Source organism: Spermophilus citellus, assembly GCF_964194105.1.
Source record: "Spermophilus citellus genome assembly, chromosome: 18".
NCBI classification, from domain to species: domain Eukaryota; kingdom Metazoa; phylum Chordata; class Mammalia; order Rodentia; family Sciuridae; genus Spermophilus; species Spermophilus citellus.
In genome coordinates this window covers 10,346,209-10,364,477 of record NC_138200.1, presented here as the reverse complement: position 1 = coordinate 10,364,477, position 18,269 = coordinate 10,346,209, and the positions used below count along the sequence as shown (strand labels likewise).

Sequence of the window (18,269 nt, the reverse complement as noted above, 5' to 3'; positions counted from 1 at the left end):
CATGTAAACATGTTTGAGAAAGTACCTCAGTACATCACATCATACTCTCCTGCTCTTGGGGCTTTGCACATGCCATTCCCTATGCTGGGAATGCCCTTCCCCATTCTTTTCTTGACCCTATCAGAGTTGCTCAGGAGCTCTGTCAGTCCTCTGAGCCCCATAATCTGAGTTGCCACTGTCTTTTGTGTAGTGTTTGAGGCCAGGAAGGCAAGGCTGGAGCTACTTGGTCACCTCTGTGTCCTGGGCACAGGACTGGGCTGACAGGAGTCCTGTTTAATGACTACCAGGCAATGTTTGTGTCCCCAGAAGAGCCCCACAGCCCTGGCTTGGCATCCAGGTCAACAAATGTGGTGAACAGATGAATGAATGACTTGGCCCTGCTGGGGGGGCAGGACCGAGTTTATTTTGAGAAGCTTCCTATCTGCCCTCCAGGGGCGGGGAAGCAAATCAGTAGCAAGAACACAGCTCAAAACTAACTATATATAAGGGAAAGCTGCTGTCTACCTGCTTGGGGAAAGGGGCTCAGTCTTCCAGGTCCTCATCCTCGTCCTCCTCCTCATCTTCCTCCTCCTCCTCTGCGGCCGCCAGGGCCTGCTCCTGGGCAGCCTTGAGGGCCTGCTCCTCCTCCACCGTGGGGTCGTTCATCTCGGTGATCTCTGGGCCACTGGGGTACTCCTGCTGAATGGGGGCTGGCAGGGCCGGGTTGAAGTTGTCAGGGCTGTACTTGTGGCCCCAGCCAATGTAGAGGTTCTCAAACTTCCTAGAGAGCAGCGAGATATCAGGAAACTTAAGGATGAGAGCAAGCATAGGCATCACTGATTGCAAAGTCACTAGGGGACAGGTGAAACGTGCCCACCAGGGTTTCTCGCAGCTATTCCCTGAGCACCTGTTCTGCACAGACCCAGCGCCTGTGGCTATAGAGCGCTTCAAAAGTGGCAACTGGGAACGGAGAACTGAATTTTAAATTTTATTTAATTTCTTTTTTTTATCTTTATTTATTTTTTTTAATATTTTTTTTTTAGTTCTCGGCGGACACAACATCTTTGTTGGTATGTGGTGCTGAGGATCGAACCCGGGCCGCACGCATGCCAGGCGTGCACGCTACCGCTTGAGACATATCCCCAGCCCTTATTTAATTTCTGAAGTTGCTTTGTGATTTCCTCTCTGACTCATTTGTGATTTAGACTTGTATTTTTTTTTTGTCAAACATTTGTGAATTTCTCCTGTTTCCTTCTATTACTGATTTCTAATTTCATTCTGTGGTGGTCAGGGAACATATTTTATATGATTTCAATCCTTTTCTATCAAATGAGATTTGTTTTACGACTCAGTACAAGATCTGTCCCAGAGCATGTTTTGTGGATAGGCCTGAGATGAAGGGATTCTGCTGTCATTGGTTGAAGTGGATTTTATTTAATTTTAGTGAATTTCAATTTAAATAATAAAACTGATACTCAGTTCCATTATTGGAAAACTTCTTAGTATGCCTGGAGCAACTTGGGGACAAGGACTTCCTCTTTTAACTGTAAATGTTGTGAAGTCTTTCTGATGAAAATTTAGCATCCAGATTGAGACATGCTGAGTATACAGACTCTGAAGACTTAGTGTGAAACAAGAATGAAAAGTAGCTCATGAATGATTATTTTATGATTGATATCACCAAGTAATTATAACATCTTAGATATTCAGGATAAATATGTTACTAACATTCATTTTGTCTGATTATTTTACTAGGAAATTTTTATTTACACATGTGGTTCATGTTATTTATGTCGAACCTAAATAAAATGGTCCAGGTGTTGGGGACACAGCAGTAAATAAATGAGACAAAGTGGCCCTGCTGTCAGTGTTCTGGTGAGAGGCTGAATAAGCAAGAAGGGATCCTTAATCCTCATTCTACCAATTCTACCTGTCCAGAGAAGGAAAGAGGAGCAAACAGGACAAGAGGAGGGGACTAAGGGACAGGGAGAGACAGACAGGGAGGGGGGCAGAGAGAACTAGAGGGAGCAAGAGAGAAAGACACGGAGACACAGGGCTCTGGCCCTGGAGGAGCAGTTTTATTTTGACCTCATTTTCATGGCTTTGCAATTCTCAAGAGCATTCTCGACAGCTCTCCAGGGCTCTCTGGGAGCCCTTCCAACACATGGCTTCCTTGGAAGCCCCCCGATCCCCGCCTGTCCTGGCTCCCGTAGCTTTGAAGGTTTGGCCTCACCAGGGAGCTTGACAGAAATGGGGAATCTCAGACTCCATCCCAGACACATAGAACCAGAATTTGCATCTTAGCTAGATCCTGGCTGAGTCCGCCACCCACAGAACAGGACGCTGGGGATCCGAGGCTCCTTTTGCCTGCCTCTCCCTGACACCTCTTTCTTTTCCTGCAGAATTCAGATTAATTCAGATTAAAGGGTGTTTTTCCTTCCCTGATCCCCTGATGCCCTAGGAAAAATGGCAGTGTGGTACTGTCAGTGGGCCCTGCACTCTCCTGGTGGCACTTACAAGACTTTGTCACAGAGTATTTGGTGGGAGGGGTGGAAGGAGTGTTGTACAAGTAATGCCTGTGCTCCCTCCATCTGCTCTGGGGCCTGGGGTCCAGCACATAGCTGGCAAATAGTTTACTTCAAGGTTTTCTTCTTTTTGGTAGTGGGATTGAACCCATGCACTTTAAGACACAGCTACATCTCTAGCTCTTTACAGTTGATCTTAGCCAAAAGGCCGAGAAGCGATCTCTAGCTCTTTCTTTATTATTTTATTTTAAATTCGAGACAGGGTCTTGCTAAGTTGCTGAAGCTGGCCTCTAACTTGTGATCCTCCTGCCTCAACTTCCTGAGTCACTGGAATGACAGCACATCTCACCAGACTGGCTCAAGTCTTTATGAAGGAAAAAAAAAAAGTGGATGGATAATGGATGGAGACTGGGCGGCTGAATGGGAGGGTGGGTGAATTGGTGGTTGGATGGGGAGGAGGATGGATGAGCAAGTGGAGCTCAGACTCTGGAACTTTTGCTCTCAGAGGGCTGTAGGTAAATTAGGGTGTGATCAGAAGAAGCCTTTTGGCAAAAGCAAATGTGCCTCTTCCAAGCTTCTGGAGAAGAAAAAAAATGATAGCCAAGAATGTGGTTAAGAGCTGGGCGCAGTGACGCGAGCCTCAAATCCCAGCGACTCCAGGGACTAAGGCAGGAGGAAGGCAAGTTGAAGGCCCTCAGCAACTGAGCGAGGCCCTAAGCAACTTGGCAAGACCCTGTCCCAAAAGTAAAAATTAAAAGGGCTGGGGAAGTAGCCCAGTGGTAAATTGCTCCTGGGTTCAATCTCTAGTACCAAGAGAGAGAGAGGGAGAGGGAGGGAGGGAGGGAGGGAGAGAAAAGGATGTGGTTAAAGTATCAAGTTACATGAAATCCCACCGTGACAACATGGGGTTGCAGCCCAGGTTCACATTTATAGGGAAAAAGGAAATCTATGAAATTCATCCTGCCCTCTGGTGGTCAGGGCTGGTAGCACCCCGAGGAACTTGAGGGGAGTGCGGAGCCAGGATGGGAGGAGGCAGGGGTGACTTCAGTTTGCCCATCTTTTGACATTAACTGAAGCAGGATCCTGGTGGGAAAGATTTATGCCCTAGAGAGAGAAGACCCTTAACTGGAAGATCTAGGGGACCCAGGAGAGGAGTCGGGTCCCCCAGAGATGAGATTCCCTGTCAGAGATCCAGGTTTATATCCCACAAGTGTGGCCCTGGGCCAGTCTCTTCCCCTCTCTGATCCTCCATTCTTTCCTCCAAGGGGTTCATACTTTCATCTGGCATTTGTTTGTTTGGAGTGGAGTCTCTGTTGCCCAGGCTGGCCTCGAACTCTTGGGCTCAATATCCTCCTGCCTCAGCCTCTGGAGTAGCTGGGGACGTGGGCTCATGCACTGGCCCAGCACGGGACATCTCATCTTAGCCCCAGTGGAAGCCCTGTGAGCTGGGAAGGTCAGTCCTGGCGGTTCCTGAGGGGCTCTCCCAGGCTCTCTCCTAGTGAGCTTCCCTGTCTACCCCGGTTCTGAAGAAGACCTAGGGGGTCTCCTGCTGGAAGGGACAGGGACAAGACCTACTTGCCACTCGCGTAGGTGTAGGCCCCTGGCCAGAGGTTGGAGCGCACCACGGCCACCGAGTACTGCGGACAGAGGGTGCAGGACAGGCGGATGGTCCAGGGTGACAGGTGCATGATTTCTGCAGTGAAAAAGCGGAGAGTGATAGGGAAATCAGGGGTCCCTGTGTCCAGCATGGCCTCCTCCAGATGAGGTGGGGGACAGGAAGGGAACAAATCTGGAGGACTGGAAGGCCCAGGGGAACTGCCACAAACCAGTTCACAGTCTTCGGCTTCTGTCTAGGCCTCAGGGACATGGGGATACTCATCTTGCAGGGTGACCGGGAGGCCTGGTGACAATGTCTGCAGTGTACCTGCTGCAGTGTCGGGCACCAGCCAGCCCTCCTAAGTCTGTCATCAGTGTGGATCCAGCTGCTGAGGGCAGGGCGCAGGCTGCAGACTCATGGAATCTGAATTCACATCCGGGCTCTGTCCCCTCACCCTCTCCTACCCTCTCCGAGCCTCTCCTTCCTCTTTCCTTCAGGTACCTCAATCTCAAGAAATCCCTGTCACTGGGCACAGTGGCACTCCTGCATAACCAGAGGCTCAGGAGGCTGGGGCAGGAGGATCACGAGTTCAAGGCCAGCATCAGCAACTTAGCAAGGCCTTAAGCAATTCAGTGAGACCCTGTCTCAAAATTAAAAAATAAAAGGAGCTGGGGATGGGGCTCAGTGGCTAAGCACCCCTGGGTTCAATCAGAAAGAAAGAAAGGAAGGAAGGAAGGAAGGAAGGGAGGGAGGGAGGGAGGGAGGGAAGGAGGAAGGAAGGAAGGAAGGAAGGAAGGAAGGAAGGAAGGAAGGAAGAGAAATCTCTGTCCACTCATACAAAGTCCAGCCCAAGTCTTGCCTCCTCTGCAGGGGCTTCCCTAAGCATATATCCCTCCCCCAAGTCCACATGGGACTCAAAGGAGTCCTGTCTTCAGATCAGGGCCATTGCCAGGTGCCAGGTGTGATTCCAAATATGGTTGCATTACCATAACCCATGGGGAGGCAGTTCGTGATGCCCATTTTACAGATGAGAGCAACTGAGACCTGAAGAGATGGCCTCACTGATGGATGGCCCTGGGCAGTCTGCCTACCCAGCCCTCCTCAAGGCTCCCCGTAAACCCTACCTGCATCCTCGGAGAGCGGCGTCAACAGTGGGGGCCCGACCTCCTGCTCTACCTCCTCTATTCCCTCATCCGCCTTCTCTTCCTCCTCACCCAGCTCTTCCTCCTCCTCTGTCTTCTGCAAAGGGTTCACCCAAGTGCAGCGACCCTGGAGGTGGAGGAAAGGTCAGGTGACATCCCCAGTGTCAGAAGCCAGCCTACACCAGGGTTGGGGGTGAGGGCCAGGCAGGACACTGGAACACTGGCCCTGTCCTTAGGGACCCAGGTACAGGCAGGAAGACAGGATTAGTTACCCAGGCCAGGGGCCTGGGGAGAAAGGGTCGAGAGATGATCCTAGTGAGGTAGAGCCTCCTACCTACCATTGACTATGATCCCCATATTCACTTATTGATAGTTCTTTTTTTGTACCAGGGATTGAATCCAGGGGCAATTAACCACTGAACACATCCCCAGCCCTTTTTATTTTTTTATTTTGAGACAGGGTGTCATTAAGTTGCTTAGGGCCTTGCTAAACTGCTGAGGCTGGCCTTGGGCTTATGATCCTCCTGCCTCAGCCTCCCTAGTCTCTGGGATTACAGGAATTGATCATATATTTAATGAGCACCTGCTAGATGCAGGCCCTGCTCTGGGTGCTGGGGACACATCTTTGAGCAAAGAGACCTTAAAATTTCTGCCTTCAAGTGGCTGACACTTGGCAGCCCATGTCCTCTCTCTGCTTGTCTGTGGAATGGAGGTGTGCCTGTCACTGGATTGTTGTTGGATTCCACAGACACTCAAGAGCCAAAGAATGCTGCTGCTTACACTTCCGCTTCCTCCTCTTCTCCTTCTTCTTCTTCTTTGTGTGTGTGGGAGGCTGGAATTGGAACCCATGCTGTTCTACCACTAAGTTCCATCCCCAGCCCTTTTTAAAATTTTGTGATAGGGTCTCATTAAGTTGCTAAGGCTGGCCTCCAACATTCGATCCTCCTGCCTCAACCTCCCAAGTTCCTGGGATGGTAGGTGTGAGCCTCTCACCTAACTTGCTGAATGCTTCTTTTTTGGCAGGGGGTGGGGGATTGAACTCAGGGGCACTTGACCACTGAGTCACATCCCCAGCCCTGTTTTATATTTTATTTAGAGTCAGAGTCTCACTGAGTTGCTTAGCGCCTTGCTTTTGCTGAGGCTGGCTGTGAATTAACTCATGATTCTCCTGCCTCAGCCTCCTGAGCCACTGGGATTACAGGCGTACACTACTAAACTGCCCAGAGCTGAATGCTTCTTGAAGGAATGAACTCAAGTGCACAGCATAGAGAGATCCCTGTCTCATCACCATGGAATAGGAATGGTCAGTTGTACTGATCTGGAAAGGAGTCATTTGACCCAGTACAGGGTTATTTGGATTCAAAAAAGGGAATTATTTAGATTCAATAAAACATAAAGTCTACAATTAAAAAAATTAAAACCCCATAAAGTCAATAACAGTTTAATTAATTAAAAGTTCCTCCCACATGCAGCAGGTGCTTCCTTGAATGAATAAATGTATGATGTACAGTTGGGATGTACCAGGCATGCAATAAATGCAGACCCATGACCCTTGGCTCACAATTTAAAATCTGAAAAGCTCAGAATGCCACAAATGTTTGGAGGCTGGGGATGTGGCTCCATGGAAGAGCACTTCCTAGCAGCCCAAGACCCTGGGTTTGAGAAGAAAAAATTTTTTCATCAGTCATTTGGCAGGCCAGGAGCAGGGTACTCGCCTATAATCCCAGCTATTGGGGAGGATGAGGCAGAAGGATTGCAAGTTCAAGGCCAGCCTCAGAAAATTCAGGAATCCCTGTCTCAATTAACAAACAAAAAGGGGGCTGTGTTTGTGGCTCAGTTGGTAGAGCACTTGCCTAGCATGTGCGAGGCACTGGGTTCAATTCTCAACACCACATAAAAAAATAAATAAGTAAAATAAAGGTATTTTGTCCATCAACAATCCAAAAAGAAAAAAAAATAAGAAAAACGAAAAAGGGCTGGGGATGTAGCTCAGAGGTAGAGGGAGCTTGAGTTCAATTCCTAGTACAAAAAAAAAAAAAAGTGTTTAACTCTGTGTATGTGTGTGTGTGTGTGTGAGTGTGTGAGTGTGTGTGTGAGTGTGTGAGTGTGTGTGTGTGTGTGTGTGTGTGTGTGTTTTGGCAACAACCTGAGCTGATGAGAGGTTTACTCCAATTTGCTACAGAAATATTGATGCATTCAACTATGGGCTGGAGTCCCCCTGCCCATTGCCTGATGTGTTCATAATGTATGGTACATGCAGTGAACCATCTTTTTAAAATCTGAAAAAATTCTGATCTTCAAAATGTTGCTGGTGCCAAGGACTCCCAATGGGCATTATCAACCAATGCCTGTTGAATAAAGGAAGGAGGGATGGGAAGATGGATGGATGGGTGGGTGGGTGGATGGGTGGATGGGGTAGCAGAATAGGGGATGGATGGATGGATGGATGGGTGGGGGGATGGATGGGTGGGTGAGTGGATGGATGGGGGTGGGGGGTGGGGGATGGATGGACGGATGGGTGGGGAAATGGATGAGTAGTGACTGGATAGATGGGAGTAAGGGGGATGAGGGATGGATGATGGATGGATGGATGGGTGGGTGGGTATTATTGAACACAAGGCCTTGATCCTATGCGGATTATACCTGAGTTACCCTGCTCTGCGCTGGGCGTGGAGGGTGGGGCCCCAGGTCCTCACCTGCGGCAGGATGTGCTGCATGTGGTGCACCCAGTTGGCCAAGGAGTCGACCATCTCGAGCACTGGGATGCCCTCAAAGTCGGGGTTCTCCTCAAATGAGTCTCGGCCCGCGCCGCCCTCCTCCTCCTCGTCGCCCTCCTCCTCGCCAAACTGGTAGAAGCCTAGCGGGCTGATGTGCGTGGCGGCCGAGATGCGCGCGATCTGGGCGCGCAGGTAATTGGCCTCGTTGCCGGGGAAGGGCGGGTAGCTGATGACCGGCGCGTCCAGGTGGCCGGTGAAGAACTTCTTGATCTTGCGGGCGTGCACGATCTGCGCGGGCGTGACGTGGGGCAGCCGCGTCCACGGCCGGCCCGGCTCGTTGCACACAAAATACAGGTACTTGTTGGCACCGGTGCGGCTGTCCTCCTTGGGGATGGCTGGCGGCGGCTTCCACGTGGGCTTGGGGATAACGTCCACCGCCTTCTCCTCGTCCTCCTCTCCCTCCTCCTCGCCGTGCGCCTCCACGACCTCACCGCCCTCCATCAGCTCCTCCACTTCCTCCTCCTCGGCCTCCTCCTCGCCCTCCCGGAACTCCACCTCGGCCACCAGGTAGCTGCGCTGGAGCCCCAGGATCTTGCCCCAGAAGCGGCACGTGTGAATGGGCTGCTGCTCCACCAGCTGCTTCAGGGCCAGGAAAATGCGGAAACTCTCCACCGAGCTCAGGCCCACCCCGGCCTGTTCGAAGTAGAAGGCGGCCTCCATGATGTTGGGCACCGCGGTCTCGACCTGCGGAGGCGCGAGGGAAGAAGGCTGAAGCTCTCTGCGCCCTCGTCTGACTCTGGAGTCAAGCAACCGAAAACACTATGTAGCTGAAGAGCTCATGATAGCAGTTTTGGCCAGTGAGTTCAGGGGATGTCCCTGGGGAGAATGTCCCTTGGTGGAAAAGAAAACCACACTGAGGAATCAGCGAGGTCAGAGGATGGAGCGGGAAGACCTGCCCTCACTGCCTCCTGCTCCACCATCTGCTTGGATGGGGGCTCAGAAGGGGTGAGAACAACTTAAGAGCTGAGAATGGAATCCAGCAGAATCCAGTGAGATTTGGGGGACTACCCACATTTGAATATGTGAGGCGCTGAATAATGATAATCCCATTTGATGTAGAAGATACAAACTTTTTGGGGGGGGGAGGGGCTATCAGGAATTGCACTCAGGGGCACTCGGCCACTGAGCCACATCCTCAGTCCTATTTTTTGTATTTTATTTAGAGATAGGGTGTCACTGAGTTGCTTAGCCCCTTGCTTTTGCTGAGGCTGGATTTGAACTCACGGCCCTCCTGCCTCAGCCTCCCAAGAAGCAGTGATTACAGGCATGTGCCACCACTACACCTGGCCTCCAAACTTTTTTAAAAGTTCAATTTTGAGGGCCCAGGTGAGGCTCAGTGGTAGAGCCCAGGCTTCTTCTGGGGGAGCCCTGGGTTCATCCCCAGCACCAAAAAGCAAAAACAAAAACAAAGCAAAACAGAACAAAAAAATCAATTTGGAGCACAGTGTTGAAATGGACAATGGACTCCATCTTCCTCCCAGGTCTGCTGGGTGACACTACTGTTCACAGATGTTTGAAGTCTCTCCCTCCCCATCCCCACCCCCCCTTGCCACTTCCTTTGACCCGTGGAAATAACAACAGGAGGGATGTGTGTCTTGCTCAGGGCAGAAATGTAAGAGCCCATGTGCAGTCTGCAAGCTGTGCCTCAGTACACCCTCCTTCGCCAGGCTCCCAAGGGACCCAGTGGCTCAGCCCTGGGGGGACAGCTGCACCAGCAAGAACTGCGACATGTGGCTCTCAGCTGCTGGTGGCTTGTGTGGTCCTAGGCTTGAGAGACCACTCCCTGACTCACACTCTGGGAGGACGATTCTTTTTAAAGTGATTCTGGCATTTTCCCTCAATCTGAAATGATACAAAAGTTCAATCACTAGCCCATGTTGCCCGTCAGCAACTCAGGAGGCAGAGTCAACACCCAACCCCATGACTTGCCATCTTGCAGCAGGGAGGGAAGTTGAAGGGTTAGGTGTGGGCAACTATTCGGGGTATGTGCTTGGCGGGCCCATGAACCCACCACCATCCCTTTTCTGGAACCTGCCATGCACAGGTTTCCCCAAATGGCAGATCAGACCCTGCTCTGTGGCTGGATGCAGAGACGGCATGAATGGCACCCATTGCCCGGAAATCATTTTCTGAGACAACTGGGTTTGAACTTAGCTGTTCGGACCCCAGAGGCCATGTTTGTAGCTCTTATTCTACATCCACCCCCACCCCCACCCCCAGCTTCCTGGCCTGGACTTTTGTTGTTGTTGTTTGTTTGGTACTGGGGATTGAACTCAGGATCACTGAGCCACATCTCCAGACATATTTTGTATTTATTTAGAGACAGGGTCTCACTGAGTTGCTTAGCACCTCACTTTTTTGCTGAGGCTGGCTTTGAACTTGTGATCCTCCTGCCTCAGCTTCCCAGTCACTGGTATTACAGGAGTGCGCAAACCTACCCAACTCTGTGGCCCGGACTTTGTTCCTTTTTCTCTCTCCCAGTTACCATACACAGGAAAATACCACCTGGGATCTGGGAGAAAAGAATTCCTAGTGGAAATTGGGTGCATTAAAAATAATAATAATAATAATAGGTTTATTTATTTATTTTTACGTGGTGTTGAGGATTAAACCCAGGGCCTCACATGTGCTAGGCAAGGGTTCTACCACTGAGCCACGTCCCCAGCCCCTGGGTGGAATGTTTAACAAGTTAATGTGCAACTGGGGGGTTTGGGGGCTCCATGCCACCACGTGGAAGGACAAGTTGGCCCAAAGAAAAAGTAGCGGAGATGGGAAGAGAGGCCTAGAGGTGATGTGACCCATTGGGATCCCTGATTCCAAGTTGTGCCTGAGATCCAGCCCTGTCCCTACCCTTGAATTCCTGCTCAACCCAGAACGGTCCCCAACCCCTTCTCCACCTCCACCACCCTCCTTGTCTGCCAAAGAGATGCCAGTGGAAGCTTTCTGAGGCACTTCTGGGAAACTTTTGTCCCTCTGATTTTTAAAAAAGGAGGGAGACATACAAACAAGCAAAATATCCTTCCTTTTCTGGAAGGGGGTGTGGATGTCTGGGGCAGTGGTAGCCACTTTGCAAACAAAAAGTGACCGGCTCAGGAATGAAAGGTGGACCTGATGAAGAAGGTGGCACAGGTGTGGGAAAGAGCTAAGTTCCTCCTGGCCTTGCAGGGCTTCTGCACCAGCTCTGCCCACTTCCAGGTGTTGTTGTTGTTTAATCTTCTTGTTTTCAGAGATGCAGTCAAAGATGTATTTAGGAAAGCAGAGACACATTCAAGCCACGGTGTCTTGCTGAACTGCTTTAATCAAACACTTGCACCAAAAATAAGCCTGACTGACTGCAGTGGACAGAGACGGAGTTCAGGTCAGGCTGCTCTGATGCTAGGAACTGCTCTCTTGGTTTAAGAACAGGGAGGGAGGTTGAGTGCGTGGGGAGGGCAGTGCTCGGTGCCTCTTCACGGGGGAGCCACTTTGCCAGTCCTCGGCAGTCAGCACCTGGCTATGATATGTGAGGCAACGGTGGATCTTGTCCAAGCCACTTGTGTCTATTTCTCCAGAATCATATGTTTCTTAACTTAAAATGATCTCCCTTGTCAAACAAGTACAGTAAGGTGTTAGTTTTTGGAATGTGGTTTAAAAAATAACTATAGTTAGTTTAAAATTATAAATGAGACGAGTCAGACACTTTTCAAAACAGAGGTACAGGATGGGAAGTGTGCTACCAAAATAGCAAGCCCTGCTGCCAGACGGATGCACACCGCACACAGGAGGAGCCCGCCCAGGGCACAAGGTGTGCACAGTGCAGCGACCGGAAACCTGAGTCCATCCCAGAGAAAACAGTGCTACAGATAGCCTTTCTTTTTCTTTCTTCACCCCCCCCCCCAGATTTATTTAGGAAAAGCAGATACAGATTCAAGGGAGAATGTGGGCTATCACAAGGGAGAGATGTCTTTAAGGGTAAAAAAGAAAGAAAAGAAAAAGTAAGAAATACAATTCCAGGAAGAATACCACCATCTTGAGAGTAAGAAGCTTTTGAGGTAAAGCAAGGAACACCCAAGGGAGAGTGCAGGCCAGCTCCTGAGGTGGAGACAGCCGGGGGTGGCACTTCAAGAAACTTGAGAAAAAGAATGAATTATTCTATAAATACTTCTAGGGATTGTGTGTACCTAGCCATTTGGAAGAAATAGAAAATTCGAGAATTTAAGAGATTTGCTCAGACAAGACAGAAAAACAAAACGCTTAGTCATTGATTTCTTTAAGGAAACAGCACCCACAGTTTTGCCATATACTGACCCAAATTGAGAATTCTTGTTTTTCTCTTTTTTGGTACTTGAGATTGCACCCAGGTGTGCTTTACCACTGAGCCATATATGCTCAGGCTTCTTCTTCTTCTTTCTTTCTTTTTCTCTCTCTCTCTCTTTTTTTTTTTTTTTTTTTTTTTTTGTGTGTGTGTGTGTGTGGTGGTGCTGAGGATTGAACCCAGGGCCTTGTGCATGCAAGGCTAGTGACAAGCACTCTTCCAATGGAGCTATATTCCCAGCTTACTGTTTTTTTTTTTTTTTTTTTGGTTGGTACCAGGTATTGAACTCAGGGGCATTTAACCACTGAGCACATCCCCAGCCCTATTTTGTATTTTACTTGGAGACCGGGTCTCACAGAGTTGCTAAGGGCCTCGCTAAGGTATTGAACTCAGGGGCATTTAACCACTGAGCACATCCCCAGCCCTATTTTGTATTTTACTTGGAGACCGGGTCTCACAGAGTTGCTAAGGGCCTCGCTAAATTGCCGAGGCTGGCTTTGAACTCTCGATCCTCCTGTCTCAGCTTCCCTAGGCGCTGGGATTACAGGCGTCCCCCACTGCGCCGGGCTCCCTTCTTGTTTTGAGAAAGGGTTTTGGTAAATTGCTGAGGGTCTCGCTAATTGCTAAAACTGGTGTGAATTTGCGATGCAGAGTGTCTGGGATAACAGGCATGCGCCATCCGCCGGGGCCAGCTCTGCAGTTCCAAGGGGGTGGGTCTCCCAGAACTAGGCATCCTAAGGGGGCGGAGCATCACTCGGTTTACCCATCAACGGGGGCGGGTCTTCAGGGAAAGGCGGCCTGAGGGGTGAAGCCTCCTTTTCTGTGGCGTTCTAAGTGGGCGGGCCTCTGAGGCACAGCGTTCTAGGAGGTGGGGCCACCAAGGACGTGGGTTAGATGCGGGTGTAGTTCTAGGGGGTGAAGTGGTGGTCTGAAGTTTGAACCCGTATTCTCAGGGCAGTTAAAAGCTGCCCTTCCGGCGTAGCGCTTGGATTCTCCTGTGCGCTCTGCTCACCCACGGATTCATTCATTTGTCACAGTGCAGTTCCTGAGTCCTCCCACCCCACTGTGTGCAGAATCCTAGAATCAGAAACCGCCGACCAACAAGCCTTATCTACAAGTGTAGTAGAGGCTGCAGCCTGGGCTTTAGAGGTCGTGGTCCTGCCTTCCTTTTCCTTTCTAGGACACTTTCTAGTTGAGTGCCCTCTGAACCTCAGTTTCTAACTCCATAAAATGAGAATCATAAATAACATCTACGGGGCTGGGGATGTGGCTCAAGCGGTAGCGCGCTCGCCTGGCATGCGTGCGGCCCGGGTTCGATCCTCAGCACCACATACCAACAAAGATGTTGTGTCCGCCAAAAACTAAAAAATAAATAAATATTAAAAAATAAAAAAATAAATAAATATAAATAACATCTGCCTTGCGGGGTTGTTTCAAAATAAGACAACACTCCTGGATCCCTTAGCAAGCGACTAAAGATGTCAGGATTATTAGATCCTAAACAAAAGTTTGTTGAACTGAAAGAACATTTCACCTAAATTTTAAGCATCATCTAATTCTGGAAACCTGTGGATGGCAGCAGGTTACCGAGTCGCGGGTGGAAGAGTTCCCGGCAGGACTTAGTTGACACCCGGGGAACGAAGGCTGGGGGAAGGGGAGCGATGGATTCAGAGTCAGAGGCCCTGAGTTTCAGGAAGACGTCCCAGGGCACAGTTATTTTCTGGAGAGGGAGGTGGGGGCTAAGGTGTGGTAGACCAGCCTCCGTGTCCACGTGACAGCCGGGGGTCAGCTACCTAACAGCGGAGCTGCCCGGCCTTTCCCCTGCTTCCAGACTCCCACCGCCCCCGGGAGCAGCAGAGGAGCTTCAAGGCCCTCTGCGCCCCGCCCACCCACACACCAGACTGAAGTCGCTTCTGGCCTCAGCCAGGTCTCAGCCCAGGCCGCACCCTAAGCCTGGGTCCCCACGGCGCCCCCCGCACGCCTCTCCCCACTGGCTCACTCACCACCTCCTCCTCCATCTCCTGCTCGCCCTCGCCGCCGCCGCCACCGCCGCCCCGACTGAACAGCGCCTTCTGCTTCTCTGCCATCTCGTAGGTGGGCTGCATCTCGGGGTCATTCCGCAGCGTGTCCATCTTGGGGTGGAACCACTCCCACTGCGTGGTGCGGTTCAGAGACTCCAGGATCGACAGGGGGTCCTCGGGCCGCTGGTTCAGGATCTTGGTCAGCAGGTTCACCAGGTGCTCATACCTACCTCCCGTGGGGAGGAGTGGAGGACAGAGTCTAGTCAGTTCACTGGAGACACAGTAGGGAAGAGAAAAGATCCCTGCCCTTGTGGAACTGACCTTCTGACGATGGAGACGCCATTGATCACATAGGCAGAATATATACCGTGCCAGCCATGGGGTGGCAATTTCTTTGTTGTTTTTAGAACCCAGGGGCACTTTACTACTGAGTTACAGCCCGAGCCCCCTCCCCCGCCCCCTTTTGAGACAGGGTCTCACTAAGTTGCTGAGGGTCTGGCTTTGAACTTGTGATTTTCCTGCCTCAGCCTCCTGAGGTGCTAGGATCACAGGTGTGCACAACCACAGCTGGCATGGGGGAGTAATTTCTACTGAGACAAATAAAGTAGGGATTACCAGGCATGGGAGATGGTTTGCAATTTTAAATAGAGAGGCCAAGGAAGGCCTCACCAGGTGGCATTTAAGCTGAGATCTGAAGGAAGTTAGGGGGTAAATGATGATTTTTTTTGGGGGGGGGCAAGGAGAGTGTTGGTCAGAGGGAATAGCAGGTGGACAGGCTCCGAGACACATTATGAGTCTAATGTAATCTTTATACCAAGACCCAACGACACAAGGGGAAAGGAAAAGTTGCTGAAATCCTAAACAAAGTTCAGTTGAGCCCAAAGATGTTTCCATCAACAATGGGTATCTATATATGACAATGGTATCCTAAGATTATATCACCTAGTGACGTTGTAGCTTAGTACACTTAGTACAAGTACACTCCATGCACAATAATAACCAACACACAAGTCTCAGACAATACCATTAAGCAACATGTGACTGTGTTAGCATCCAGCAATTCCTAAAAAAGGATGACATGCCACCATTAAATTGAGCTAATAAGACTGCAAAGCTTGAGTGACATTTAAATAAATAATCTAATTCATCAGATTTAAGATGTTATGTGAAAGGGGATATATAAGAACACCTCAATTGGTACAGAGAAATTCTTCATAATTAAAAAAATCTTCTATAACAAATTAGGAAAAGAAAGTCTTCTTTTCTTTTCTTTTTCAGCGCTGGGGATGGAATTCAGATTCTCACCCAGGCAAGCACTCTATCACTGAGCTACATTCCCAGTACAAGAATAGTTTTTTTTTTTTTTTTTTTTTTTATGATGTTGGGGTACAAGTGATCTACAACACATACCAAATATAATGGTGAAAAATTATAGTTTCCCCTGTGAGATTGTGAATGAGAACATTTACTTTATCCATTTCCATGTAACACCATTCATAAGGTCATAGCCAATGCAATAAGGCATGAAAAAGAAAAAGGTTTGAGAAGGGTAGCAAAACTGTCATGGTTTGCTGATATGACTGGGAATGTGCAAGGATCTTCAGATGTGGGTTATTTGCCTGCTGGAAGAACACAGTGATGATTTTGTGTGGCTGGAATAGAGAGCAGGGATTGTGGGATTCAGGATTCAAGGAATACAGAGTGATAATATTATTGTAATGGTTTCCATTCTTGAAAGCCAGGCACCACTATGGGCACTTGAGAGAAATGTTGAATCTGCACAATAGCTGTGGATTTCCACACTCCAGACTAGGCACCAAGGCTTAGGAAAGTTGAGGTTAGGAGGTCACCCAATGGTGGCATAGTCAGCATCTGAAAGTAGGTTAGTCTGATTTCAAAGCATGTCATTTTAAGCTGTCGGTGTGTGAACTGAGGTCAGCCTCCTTTGAGGTTGCCCCCCTGTGACCAATTTGTTGGCAGCCTTGAGCGTGGTGGAGAATGAAGGGCCCTGACTAAAGCTGAGTAAGTTGGTAAGAAGAGGTGAGACCAGCCAGGGCTTTTCAGGAAGGAAACCTGAAGCTCCTAAGAGTTGAGATTTGTTGGTGGACCACCAAGAAGTTAATTTTGACTGGATTCTAGGGTCTGAGGTAGGAGGGTAGTGACTAGAGGACCTTGAAGGCTCTAATGAGAGCCCACACCTCCTGAGGGCAATGAGGGACCATTGCAGGTTCTGAGCACAGGAGGGGTAGAATCAGCTCTTTGCTTCAGCAAGACCCATTATTTCATCAGCCTCATTTCCTCCTAATCTTCCCTTTCCTCCCTTAGTTCCAGAAACAGCTTCTTAGGTGTTTCTCATACACAGCAGGCCTCCACGCCTTTGCCTTTGCTGTGCCCTATTCATGGACCACCCTCCCTCTAGTGATCTGGAGTGCCTGCCCTTCCCTCCTCCAGGCCCCTGGCCAACATACACCCCATCCCCCAATCCTTGCCTTATTTCTCACCTTAGCCTTTACCATCACTTTACCATCTTTTAATGTTTATTGTTCACCTTGCTAGAAGTGAACTTCATGAGTATCTAATGGAGTCAGAGAGGTGTATTGAGACTTCAGCTAAGTGCCTCTGGCAAGTACCTTCCTTGGGCAGGGAAATTGCATGGATAAGAACAGGGGCCTCAGAAGCCAAATCCCTTTTCTGGAATCCTGGCTCTGCTGCATCCTAACCGAGTAATATTGGATAATCAACCTAACTTCTTTGGTTCAGTCTCCTCTGTGGAACAGGGACAGAGATGCACTAAGGTCAGCTGTGAGAACTAGATTCTAATGTGAGAAGTGCTGGTGAGGGTGGGGTAAATGAGCTAGCTACCATCTGTCTCAGTTCCTAGTTGTTAATGCGTGGAGGGGTCAGTGGTTTCCCCTGAGGACAACCCTGCTTGACTCTTTAGACCCCACAGCCAAGGCAGGCCCCTCCCTGTGTGGGTCCCCCACCCCTGGCTCCTGGCCGCCTCTCACAGGCTGAGGTCGCAACTGATGCTGGTCTGCAGCAAGTAGGCCTTGGCATTCTGCACAGCCAGCTCCCGAGGCTGCGGCTCAGGCATCTCCATACCGAAATTCATGAAGCCCATCTCCGAGGGTGAGAAATGCAGGGCAGGGTCATCCCTTAGGTAGGGCCCATGTTCTGTGTTTTGCATGAACTGCGGGTCATCTGTCTGGTACATGCTGTACTGGCCCAAGACATTGGCCCCGGGGTCCTGGTAGACAGGGGATTCCAGTTGTTGGAAGAAGCCGCCTTGGCTCTGCTGCAGCTGCTGCATTAGGTCGGTGGTTTGTTCTTCCTCTGGGATTCCGCTTTCATCCAGGTAAGTCCGGGTCTGGAACTGCAAGGGAAAGCCTGCGCTCGAGGGCTGGTACTCCACGCCGCCCATTATGCCTTCCTCCGCTTGGTACAGCGGCAAGTTCTCATCTTCGGGCAAGTTGCCCCCCTGTGACCAGCGGAGGTTGGTCTGGCTCGCCCGCAACTCCTGACTGGGCCGACTGGGCCGGCTGCCCCGACTGCCCCTTTGCTGGTTCAGCAGGGCCTGCTGCACCTCGTCGGGGAACGCCGCCTGGGCCTGTGAGGGGTCCCAGCTGCGCCTCTGCGCCTGGGCCTGGGAGCCCCTCCGGCTCGAGGACTGCTGGGAAGGGGCCTCAGGGTTGGGCGACGGCGGGTCCCCCATGGCTTGAAAGGGGGCGCAGACGACTAGAAGGAAGGCTTAAGAACAGGAAGGCCAGACCAGTCACCCGCGGGTTCACACAGGGTTGCCGGCCTTTAAGGTCTGGAAGGGCGGGCCGTTACTAAACCACGCGGGACGCCCGAGCGGCGTGTGCGCGAGCAGCAGGCGCAACCAGGGGCTTCCAGCATCGAGGGCCACAGGGCACCCACAGGGCGGCAGAGAGCA

At 50.4% G+C, this 18,269-nt stretch overlaps 1 protein-coding gene across 1 annotated transcript; it reads right to left on the bottom strand.

Moving 5' to 3' along the window:
* Positions 1 to 509: 509 nt before the first annotated feature.
* On the bottom strand, positions 510 to 18,155 carry RSPH6A (radial spoke head 6 homolog A). Its single transcript, XM_081273060.1, has 6 exons — positions 17,344 to 18,155; positions 14,318 to 14,561; positions 7,940 to 8,704; positions 5,226 to 5,370; positions 4,080 to 4,197; positions 510 to 760 (listed from the first exon to the last, which is right to left on the bottom strand). Exons 1-6 carry the CDS (start codon positions 18,045 to 18,047, stop codon positions 523 to 525), a joined length of 2,214 nt encoding a protein of 737 aa, XP_081129186.1. The 5' UTR covers positions 18,048 to 18,155; the 3' UTR covers positions 510 to 522.
* Positions 18,156 to 18,269: the final 114 nt, after the last annotated feature.